The 12,053-nt window shown below is 47.2% G+C and overlaps 1 protein-coding gene across 1 annotated transcript in view; it reads left to right on the forward strand.

Annotated features, from left to right (window-relative positions):
- Positions 1–3,844: 3,844 nt before the first annotated feature.
- apba2b (amyloid beta (A4) precursor protein-binding, family A, member 2b) overlaps positions 3,845–12,053 on the forward strand; it is a gene marked incomplete at both ends in the record, with an annotated part of 30,072 nt that continues 21,863 nt past the window's right edge. The window contains 3 exons of the mRNA XM_079496221.1: positions 3,845–4,319; positions 6,428–6,810; positions 7,312–8,178. Coding sequence (XP_079352347.1) covers positions 3,845–4,319; positions 6,428–6,810; positions 7,312–8,178 — 1,725 coding nt within the window. The remainder of the gene's footprint in view (positions 4,320–6,427; positions 6,811–7,311; positions 8,179–12,053) is intronic.

Below are 12,053 nucleotides of genomic sequence, written 5' to 3' on the forward strand. Positions count from 1 at the left end.
CGTGCGTGCGTGCGTGCGTGCGTGCGTGCGTGCGTGCGTGCGTGCGTGCGTGCGTGCGTGCGTGCGTGCGTGCGTGCGTGTGCTTTTCTGTCTTGTACAGGTGTAATTAACCATGGTAATCACTGGTGATGGAAAATGTAATTAATGTATGGGGGGAAGTGAGGGAAAGCAGCCATAATGCCCCTCTGAGGGCAGTTGTTCCTCATGGCAACTGGTGGAGACGCACCACAGAAATGAGATGGAGGCGAAATGCATGAGAGGGAAACAGAGACATGTATACCAGAGAGAAGAAAATACAGTACACCTACTCTGCCTTGCTTATACTTATTGCTTATATACATACAGTATATCTTTATTAAAAGGAGGTTCTTTGCCAAAGGCTCATATTGCTTTCATGTGTGTGTGTGTGTGTGTGTGTGTGTGTGTGTGTGTGTGTGTGTGTGTGTGTGTGTGTGTGTGTGTGTGTGTGTGTGTGTGTGTGTGTGTGTGTGTGTGTGTGTGTGTGTGTGTGTGTGTGTGTGTGTGTGTGTGTGTGTGTGTGTCTCAATGGTATCTCAAAACAGCCTATAAAAAATACATTGTATCGGCCTAAACAGAAGGAATGTGCTCCAACATTGTTCTGCTGTTGAAGTAGAGTATACACTTCTACCGTCTGTTGATTCTTTCATGATTGATAGTGTGCCCACGGGTGTTTGCTATTGTTCTGTATACAGTAGTAAGGACCTTGCCACTTGTATACAGAGGCAAGCAAACATACTTTCCTCTACAGTATATCTGCCGGCAGGGTGAGTGACGGCTGGTCCAGCAGGATCTGCTGCTAATACGTAGCCGAGTTTGGGGGCTGGTCCTCACAAGGTCTATAGAAAAAACACGTAGTATCCTGGAAGGATTAAAGCTTTATTTTGTTTCCCCCCAGCAGCAAACAACAGTAAGGACGTTTCGGCCCGAGAGCCTTCTTCAGCGTAAATCTAGAGAACACTGTGTAGGTGTCACTTATAAAGAGGACCTAGGTGTCACGCACATAGCGGTCCGGGTGCACCTCAAGTTATCTCAGTTTACCTCATACAAGACATCATAAGACATCCTCACAAGGACCACTAGCTGCTGAACCACTACCCAAATTCCAATACCTTAATTTCTGCCCACTCGTCCACTCTGCACTCGGTCCTCCAGGGTGACCCAGAAATCATTCGCATCCCAAATATTCCTTTTCCTTTCGGAGGAGCCAGTCCAAGCCACTTGGAGTGAGGATCAGTGAGTGTACATCAAGCGCAGCTATACTTCAGTGAGTTTTGCGGAAGGGTTGAATCTGTTTCGTTATCGGATACTGCAGCGAACTGTCTCCTCGGGCTATGGGATGGAAAGTAAACCATGCTGTCTGGGAGAAGGGGTCCAAAAGCTGTGCTGTGTTGTTGACTTCAAATGAATGATTTAGAGCTGATGAAATGTGTGTGTGTGTGTGTGTGTGTGTGTGTGCGTGCGTGCGTGCGTGCGTGCGTGCGTGCGTGCGTGCGTGCGTGCGTGCGTGCGTGCGTGCGTGCGTGCGTGCGTGTGTGTGTGCGTGCGTGCGTGCGTGCGTGTCAATTGTCTGAGAGTGAAAGTATCCCGCCTGATTATACTGGAAGAGTTACTGCATTTGTATATTTGACAGTGATCAAAGCTACTGTAGCAACAGTGTGGCAGAACATGAAACAGCTAAATTCTTAAGCATAGAGGGAAATAGTGCGTCCAATATACAACATCATGGCATCTGGAGGATGGAGAGTGAGGTGAGTAAGGCAGAAATTTCAGCCCCACCTGCTCGATTCCACTGCCATCAGACACGGGACTAACACCTGTGGAGGACACAACAAGTGGCGGACGCGAGGGTGGACGTTAGTGTAATGGTGATGGAATCTACTGGGTTGTCTACTGATGCCTGTCAGGGCAGCTTAGCTGCTGTTTCCCCAGCCAACAGTGGCGTGCACAGACATTTAGAGGGGCAGGTGCTCAAGTGGAAAAAAGGGCACTTTGTGCAGCGCATGGAACCGGCCGGTTGCCTTAATAGTGTGAGATTTATAGATTGTGGGGCCTAAATAATATATTAGAAGCTTTTTTATCAAGAATTGATCAATGTTACCATGGTCCACATACTGTACAGTGTAACTGTACAAAATAAGAAAAAAAATGAAGAAAAAAAAAAAGTTTTTCTTTTGTTTTTTTCCGAAAGGGCACATTGCCAAAAGGGCAGGGGGTGCTCTAGCACCCCCTAGTGTCTATCTGTGCACGCCACTGCCAGCCAATGTACCAATATCACTGGTTTTGGTATAGGGAGACAGACATACTTTTTGGACGGAGGCTCTCTCCACGTTTTTGTGTGTGGACTGAAGGTGGCTAATTTAAGGCCACACATGCGTGACAGAAACAGTCGTGTCCCATTCACTTCCATTCCATGCAAGCAAAGGGGTGGAGCTTCCAAATGCGGCATGTTGGCAGGCACATCACATGCCATTGCGTGGAGTTCAACCGAATATGTGATCATAACAGGTGCATAGTCACACCTACCGCTGAGTCCAATTAGATGGACTCTGCAGGTGTGGCACCCCTGGGGTCAAATTAGTGTGACGACAAATTATATGTTGGCTATTTCTGATCTACAAGTGAGCATCACAACACATTGTGGACTAGTAGACCAGCTATTTTTATGGCCCCCATCTGGAGGATGTGGATCCTTCATCCTAGGAATACGTGCAGTGACAAATATCATATCACCCTCCCTGCCCGGCTGCCCGTGTTCCCTCCCCCGAACATGGACCAATTGTGTGGTGGGCACTGGGCAGGCACTGGGCAGGCACTGTGCCACACGAGCGCTGCAGTATATCTGAGAGGTCATTCAGCTCGACTGAACCTGCCTGTCTGTGCCAGAGCTTTGAAGCTCTGACCTCTCTTATCATAGAGAGTCAGAAATTGCCTCAAGCTGGGGCAGATTCAGTCAAGCTGTTACATTGAACTACTGTCATTCAAGATTCAAGACCAACAGGCTCCTTGGGAGCCTGAGCCTTTCATTCTTATTTTGTCCTGAAAAGAGTAATTGAGTTGTCTTTTCATCCTGTTACCTAATGTAGTTTGGTATGGCATTCGTAGTAGAATTCCCAATGCACTTAATCCAGATCAATACTAGGCCATCTTGACTTGATGATTTGCAAATATTGTGTTATCAGCGCAATGCATGCAGCACCTCTATGTGAATGACCTTGATGTACTACCTATTGATTACTTGTTTGTCAGTGTCCTGCTAGCTTTAAAGTCAAAGGATTGTATCATTCAGAGGCTTTTGTTATGGGCCCAGTACCCAGGAGCCAGAGCAATATATTGAGCCCAGTTTTGTATTGTAGGAGCTGCATTTGTGCAAGTAAGCACTGAAGTGCTGAAATGGCTGATGTAAATGAGAGATTGTCCAACTCAAGAGAGAGAGAGAGAGAGAGAGAGAGAGAGAGAGAGAGCTGTGTCAGTGTTTGATCGATGGTGTTGATGGTGATGGTGGTGTTTCGATCTATGGGATATGTTTGAATATCGATATGAATTAAGACTATACCAATGTTAACCGGCAGTCTCTCTTGGCCTGCACTCACTTACACACAATGCATTTGTGTCTACATTAGTATAGTAAAGGACTGGAAGACTGGATGTTGTATTCTGGGCTGTAGAGGATTCAGTGTCAGTGTCCTAAAGCTGTGCTGTGTCTTATGTTTATCTTTCAGTATCAGTGTCCTAAGATGTGTCTTATATGTTTATCTTTCAGTGTCAGTGTCCTAAAGCTGTGTCTGTTTATGTTTATCTTTCAGGAGCAAATCAATTGCAATGAATGGCCTGTAAGCAGCCAATCATGGCTCACAGGAAGAGGCCAGGGACAGGTGGAGGAAACAACATGGCCGCTTCAGTCCCCGCCCCCTGCTCCGCTCCTCATCCAACTGAACCACGTGACCAGAAGTCACTCCCCTTTCGGCAACGCCCCGTCCGTTACCCCAAAGAGTCACGTGATCAGAAGGCCCCTCCCAGACCCTGTAAGGCACAGTATCCCGCTCCAAGGCCACATGACTTGGATTGCCACAGGCCAGAGCAAGACGTGAAGGTAGATGTGGAGGTTGGTGTGGAGCGGGTTGCTGAGCCACAGCCAGAGGAGAAGAGGCCAGCCACACCCTCCACACCAGAACGCAACCGCAACAACAACGACCTCCAGCGAGTGGGCTTCCACCATGCCGGGACGGACAGCCTGGATGAAGACTCCAGCTCCGACTACATCAACAACACCTCGGACGACGATGACGACTACGATGAAGGTCAGTGCAGCATGTTGACACTTTTGGATCCTTTCAGCTGAAAAGGCGTAACCCAGAACCTGAAACCGTTCAGAAGCTGTGAAGTTCTGTGATTTCTTTCCCCTTTCTGTTTCCTTTATAACCACAACCATCCCTCAAGGTGGAGGTGCATCACAAAATAAACCGAAATTAGCCGATCTACAAGCTCACAGGTTTTTTTTTAATCGGCCAGTTATAGCGCCACCATGAGACTATTTTTTGCTAAACACAGGTTTTGTTACTACTCCTACAGATTTTGTCCAAACCTCACGCAAACCGGTATACATTATCTACTGTATGTAGTCATGTGATAAAGATGTATTTGTCATATTTCTCATATTCTATTCCGATTGGCAATATTTAGACCCTCCAGAAAAACACATTATGCAGGCTAAAATCCTTGATTTTGTGATGAAAAATGACATTTTTATATATATGAGAAAAGTTTAAAATATGCAAAAAGTTGTGAAATATGCGGAAAGTTGTGAAATATGCTGGGTTTTAAGTGATTTTATTTGAGAAGTTTCAAAATATGCAGGAAGTTTTGATTATGCGCCCTTTTTGAAAGATAATTGACACGTCGTGCATAATATGCACCGTTTGCGATTGCATATAATCACATTTTTCTGGAGGGTCTTTGGCCACAAATCATGAATGCAGCGCCCGATTGCTGGGAAGCTTTGCACGCACACTCCCACTAAACTAAGGAATAACCTCCATCCCAATTTTTTCAAATCTCATGGTGGCCCTACAACAGCCCACTTGACGTTTTGGCCTATAACTCTTGAACTGTTCCTGTTTGTAATGCAGGAGCTGGCGAAAACTTCTGTTAACTCAGATAATTTAACCATGGTCGTATATTCATCTTATTTTTCTCTGGATTCCTTGGATCGTGATTCGTGACACAACTTATAGGCCATTTGTGCCGGATTACATTTTCCTACAGCTTTTGTCCAAAACTCACACAAATCAGTATACATTATCCCTGGGGTCATGTGATCAAGATGTATGAGTCAAAGGCTCCCAGGTGGCGCAGTGGTAAAGTTCCTGTCCACCACCACAGGGGTTGTGGGTTCTAATCCACCATGGTGCATCTGGCTTTGTTGGGCGTCTTCTATACGAACACAACTGGCCCATGTTCGGGGGAGGGAAGCCGGTTGATATTGGTCATTGCACATACGACCTGTAGTCCAATGGGCAGCACCTGTCAGCGGGGAGTGGGCGGGAGGAGTAGTAGCACGAGAGGCTCTACATCCTCCTGGTGGGGGCTCCTCACTGGCAGGCAGTGTTGGGCAATATTACTTAGGAGAGTAATATGTTACTTATTACTTATTGCTCCTTAGAAAAAGTAATAATATTATATTACCGGTACTTATTACTTGTTACTTTTGATGGACTATTATCAGTATGATGGATGAGGGTGATTGGCGAATCAACTGTGGATACGGGTAACATCTCCTCTACAGTGAGTCTAGTCTACACTACAACCAGCGACGAGCTTCTTCACAGACAGTCTCCATTTAACGTGCCGGTGGTATCTCTACTGAAATCCAGTCTCTGTTGTTTTGCTTGCGTAGGGGGCGATCCGTGTTTTCAGTCAGCTTAACATGCTTGTGCGTCTCTAAACCTAAACACATGCTTCAACGTTGTATTTTTCGCTGAGGAAAGTGTTTTTTTTGTCATGCAAAGGATATTAATATTCTTGGCATCTTTGACAGACAACAATTCAAAATAATGCTGATACATGAATTCTATGTTCCACCACTCTCTCTGATCTTTCTGTTGTGGAACTGCTCATCGCACCGGTCGCATGCTACGTCATAACTGTGCGTAGGCTGTGGCGCATTCTAAAAAGAACAGATCTACATGCTACAACGCATGCATGTTCTATTTGTGCACCATGCGACAACTTGCAACTATGACAATCATTGAACAAAAAACATTTAAAACAAACATTGAACTAAAAACAAACATTAAACCTGTACCGTATATAGGAGGGGCTAGCGCCCCTCAAAAATGTATATGAAAAATTGGTCATTTGTAAACTCCTGTGCAATGTGTCCCTTATTTTCTGTTCTGAATGCCTCCAGGTCTGGCCGAGGAGGACGAGGGTGTGACCTACTACATCCGCTACTGTCCAGAGGATGACAGCTACCTGGAGGGCATGGACTGTAGTTCCCAGGGAGACCCTGGCCATGCCCATGGCGAGGGGGACTGCGCCCCTGGCCATGCCCATGGCGAGGGGGACTGCACCCATGGCCATGCCCATGGCCAGGGGGACGGCGCCATCACCGCCCAGTCGGGCGAAGCCAATACGGAGGAATGCCAAGAGGCTGTGGAGGAGTGGGTCGAAGGGGGGAAGGAGGGCAACGGCGATCCCAGAGACCCAGAATGGGTGGAAGATGATGGAGATGAAGGGCAGCGGGGGGTTAGGGAGGAGTGGACAGAGGGGGGAGCAGAGGAGGAGGAGGAGGTGAGGACGGAGTGGAGAGAGGGGGAAGAGGAGGAGGGGGTAAGAGAGGAGTGGAGAGAGGGAGGAGAAGAGGAGGGGGTAAGAGAGGAGTGGAGAGAGGGGGAAGAGGAGGAGGGGGTAAGAGAGGAGTGGAGAGAGGGGGAAGAGGAGGAGGGGGTAAGAGAGGAGTGGAGAGAGGGAGGAGAAGAGGAGGAGGGTGTAAAAGAGGAGTGGAGAGAGGGAGGAGTAGAGGAGGGGGTAAGAGAGGAGTGGAGAGAGGGAGAAGAGGAGGGGATAAAAGAGGAGTGGAGAGAGGGGGAAGAGGAGGAGGGGGTAAGAGAGGAGTGGAGAGAGGGAGGAGAAGAGGAGGCGGGTGTAAGAGAGGAGTGGAGAGAGGGAGGAGAAGAGGAGGCGGGTGTAAGAGAGGAGTGGAGAGAGGGAGGAGAAGAGGAGGAGGGGGTAAGAGAGGAGTGGAGAGAGGGAGGAGAAGAGGAGGAGGGTGTAAAAGAGGAGTGGAGAGAGGGAGGAGAAGAGGAGGAGGGGGTAAGAGAGGAGTGGAAAGAGGGAGTAGAGGAGGAGGTGATAAGAGAGGAGTGGAGAGAGGGCGAAGAGGAGGACATGAGGGAAGAGAATGTGGAGATGAGGAGCAGAGAAGAAGGCCAGGTCAGAGCAGGGGAGGAGGAGGTGGAGTGGACGGGCCAGAAGAAGCAGAGAGCAGAGGAGCAGTGGGCTGGTGGGGAGGAGGTGGGAGAGGTGCGCTGTGAGGTGGTGGAACAAGATCCCGACGAGCAGATATATGATGGACGGCCAGAACCCATCCTGGACCACCATCAACACCACCAACACCACCGCCGCCACCAGCCCTCCGTACAGGATGCCCTGCGTCCCCGACGGGGAGGCCAAGGAGAGGACGAGGCCGAGAGCGAGGGCTACTGTCCCAATGACGATGAGGAGGAAGAGGAGGCGGGGAGACACGAGAGGTCCTACACAGGAGACTACTACGCCCCGGAGGACAACGGGAACTCTGTGACGCGCGTCTCGCCGTACCGTGGCCGCAGGGTGCTCGTGGTAGAGGGCGAGACCGGCGAGGAGGCAGAGGAGGACATCGATCAGATCGTGGCCGAGATCAAGATGAGCATGAGCATGGGCAGCCTGAGCAGTGGCACTGACATGAGCCCAGAGGAGCTTGCCCAGGACCCCCCGCCGGGGGTGGACTACACACACATCAAGGCCGACGCCGCCCCGTTCCTGCCACCTCACCATCGCCATGACAGCAGACCCAAGTCGCTCAACCTGCCCTCTGCGCGCCACAACAACCCTGACCTCCAGAGGGGCTTCAAGGTGCACCTGCGCACCCCTGAGGACCGGCAGAGGTGGTCGCAGGAGCAGGTGAGATGTTACCAAAATGATGGCACTGTAGATGTTTGTGAAACTTTGTTCTATTTTAGATTCAAATATAGGTTTCTGTTTTAGCTTCTTTCTACCTGGTGTACCATATTGGAATCGGATCAGTCTAAAAATAATCCAGATTATTTTCACCAATGTTGATGACGCAATAATAATGTGACCATCAATGGTTAAATTCTAAATTTAATTAGTGTACTCATCTCATTCAGTAGTGAAAACAGACACTTGGAAAAAAGAGCATATTTATTGATTGATTGAATATTTTGGGCCTAGGCTTGTTTCCATTGTGGTCCTCTGTAGAATATCGGAATCGGTCAGAATCGGTATCGGCAGATATGACCCTGCAAATTGGAATTGTCAAATCGTCTATTTGGCTGCACCACAATTATTAATTGATCATTTCAATTGCATCAGACAGCAACAGCCGAGTGCCGACTTCAATTATAAGGGATGTAATACACACACAAACACACGCACGCACGCACGCACGCACGCACGCACGCACGCACGCACGCATGCACGCACGCACGCACGCACGAACGATTGTAGTAGACTATTTGACACTTCCAATATGATCAAGTTGCTTAACTTGATGCACGTCAGTGACACTGTATCTGCCAGAGCATTTACTCTAGTTGGTAAAATGGCAGGTAAAGCGAGCCGTTTCCACACCGCAACAGGGGTTTGACAACACAGCTATGTAGTAGTTAGGTAGAAATGACAGGTTATAATATAACCTGAAATAACCTGAAAGACAGATTTAGCTGAATTCCAGTCGATTTGATGTTAATTGTTGCATTCATTCCCCTTTGAAACTGATTATCCACTATACTGACAGATCAAGAGTAAAACTGGGATCAAAGTTATCTTTGAAAGTCAGCTTCTACCTCTCTCTCTCTCTCTCTCTCTCTCTCTCTCTCTCTCTCTCTCTCTCTCTCTCTCTCTCTCTCTTTCTCTTCTCCCTGTTGATGTTCTTCAAGTTTGGGGTGGATCCTCTGCTTTGAGACAAACATATATTATTCACCATCAATAATGCAATGCTCCGGGGAGTTCATTAGCTTATCACTCACACAGAAACCAAGAAACCTCTTGAAGAGGGAAAGAGAGAGTACTGAGAAAGCACATGCTGTGTAGATCATGCGAAAAATGTATTCTTTTTGATGGTGTTTTTATTTTTACGCCATTTTCCAGGGCCACCAGTCAGAAGCTGAATGAGAATCAGATATATTTGTCACATCACATGTATAATAAATCAATGGGTGAAATTAGTGTTCATGCATGCTCCATCATTTCGTTGATTCGTTAGATAATAGATAGATATATAGATAGATATACCTTTATTATCCCGCGGGGGGGAATCAGTCGTTGCTAAGATAACTACATACATTCACATTGCATAATAAGCAGCAGATTTATGTACATGAGGTTGGTATGTTACGTACATGAGGTTATTGATTGATTGATTGAATAGTTTATTAGACAGAAATGTAAAACAGCAGCAGAGTACAGTCAAACACTTTGGACTCCATTTTCGTGACCGCTAAACCCCATATCCCTGAACTTCTTTGCCTTTTTTTACTATTTTGCAAAACATTTTAGAATAGTTAAAATGGCCAGTCTACAAGCTCACAACGTGTCAATGTAGATTGGCTAGTTGAACTATTCAAAAATGTTTTTCAAAATAGTAAAAAAAAGGCAAAGAAGTTTAGGGATAAGAGGTTTAGCGGTGACGAAAATGGAGCCCTTAGTCTGAAAGGGATAGCACAAAAAAAGTCATTGCAGTCTTGTTTCCATTTAGGCCCTATGCAATCAATGAATAAACTATGCAGACTATGCAATCAATTAATAGAATAGATAAATTTTATCTCCCATTGACTTAGACGATACGGCTTCACGTTGCAGCGTTCAGACTATGGGTTTTATCTCCCATTGACTTAGACGATACGGCTTCACGTTGCAGCGTTCAGACTATGGGTTTTATCTCCCATTGACTTAGACGATACGGCTTCACGTTGCAGCGTTCAGACTATGGGTTTTATCTCCCATTGGCTTAGAGGCGCTAGAGGCAGCCAATCATGAAAAAGTGTCCACTAGGTCCTCACTAGTCTCAAAATCGACAAAATACCAAACACTATATGTACGTGAAAGAAAGAAAAAGGAAGGGGAGGTGGTCACCTGTTAGACATGTTAGACATACATGTATTGTTGTAAGGTGCAAAAGGTAGCAGCACAACAGCAAGTTCACATAAGAAGATAGGTAAAAAAAGAAATCACACCCGTGGTGCAACTCCCCCCCCCCCCCCCCCCCCCCCCCCTCTCTCATTAGCAGGCAACAGTGCAGCACTATCTCTCTCTCTCTGTTTCTGGCACAACAGCGCCCCTACTGGTACTCATAGTAACATAGTCACACACAAACATAGAAACATAGTCACACACAAACATAGGTTAACACGGACATTGCTGTTCCTTGGAGTGGTTGCACCACTCAAAAATAGTGGTGAGGTAACAATCCACATGGTAGATCCACAAAGGAAAAGCAGTCCGTCAAATGAGTGTCCGTCAAGAAGTGTTCTAGTGTGGCATGCAGGCCAGCCTGGTGACAGGCGGTGTTCAGGCTCTGTTCAACAGACGGGTGGAAGCTGTTCTGAAAGAAAGCTGGGGCCATTTGGGCGTCCTTGAAATGGAAAGTGTGGGAGCCTCTGGCGTAGATAACAGTGTCAGAGCATGACTAGAGTGTGGGCGGCCAGGCTGTTTCAAAAGCTCTACAGCAGACCCTTGTGCTACAGATGATTAAAAAGAGATTTGTGGTGTGGGGGTTCATGTGCTCACATGACATTTTGATTATTTCCATCCTATGAAGAGTTTTTCCTCCCCTTTCACATCTCTTGCAATGGCCCACCCTCGTCGTCGTCTCTCACACACACACTCGATTTTTATAGAATTATTGCATTTCAAAAATTGGCAAAATAGAATCAGAATCAGCTTTATATTACTGTCACAATTTTACAGTTAAAGAAAAGTGGGTGAAATTAGTTTTTGGGCTTAGTCCCCAATTTCCCATAATTTTTTCCAAGAAAAACAAAGAAAAGAAAGAAGAAAGAGGGGGGCGTAAGGAGATCAAATCTCCATATATGAAGATCACGACACTGACCTCATCAAACCCTGGATAGCCATACATGTACGGCTACGACGTACTAGATCTGCATATATGGAGCCGGCCAGCAACTCTACATCTGACCTCACGGACACCAGATTAATAGTAATATGTACATAATGCGCGCACACACACACAAACACACACGCACACGCACACGCACACGCACACACACACACACACACACACACACACACACACACACACACACACACACACACACACACACACACACACACACACACACACACACACACACACACAGCAGAGCCCTTCTGCCAACAAAGTGAGATGGTGTGAGGAGTAGAGTATGTGCATCCTGTGGGCAGCATGCTGTTATGCACCTGCCATACAGTACTGTGTGTGTGTGTGTGTGTGTGTGTGTGTGTGTGTGCGTGTGCATGTGTGCGTGCGTGCGTGCGTGCGTGCGTGCGTGCGTGCGTGCGTGCGTGCGTGCGTGCGTGCGTGCGTGCGTGCGTGTGCAAGTGTGCATGCATTCAGATCTCTGTGTGCCACACACTGTTAGCCGTCAAGTGGGTCAGACGACATAACTAGATTACATTTGTACACTCAGTCCACTGTGGTTTCTGATGAGTCCCACGCAAGCAGACAGATGATCATCCAATCCTCTCCTATCAGAGGATATGTTTTGCGCTGGGCACTAGGATAGGATACCACTATTAGTTGACAAATGCATATGCAT

The sequence above is a fragment of the Electrona antarctica genome, assembly GCF_951216825.1.
Source record: "Electrona antarctica genome assembly, chromosome: 3".
Taxonomy (NCBI): domain Eukaryota; kingdom Metazoa; phylum Chordata; class Actinopteri; order Myctophiformes; family Myctophidae; genus Electrona; species Electrona antarctica.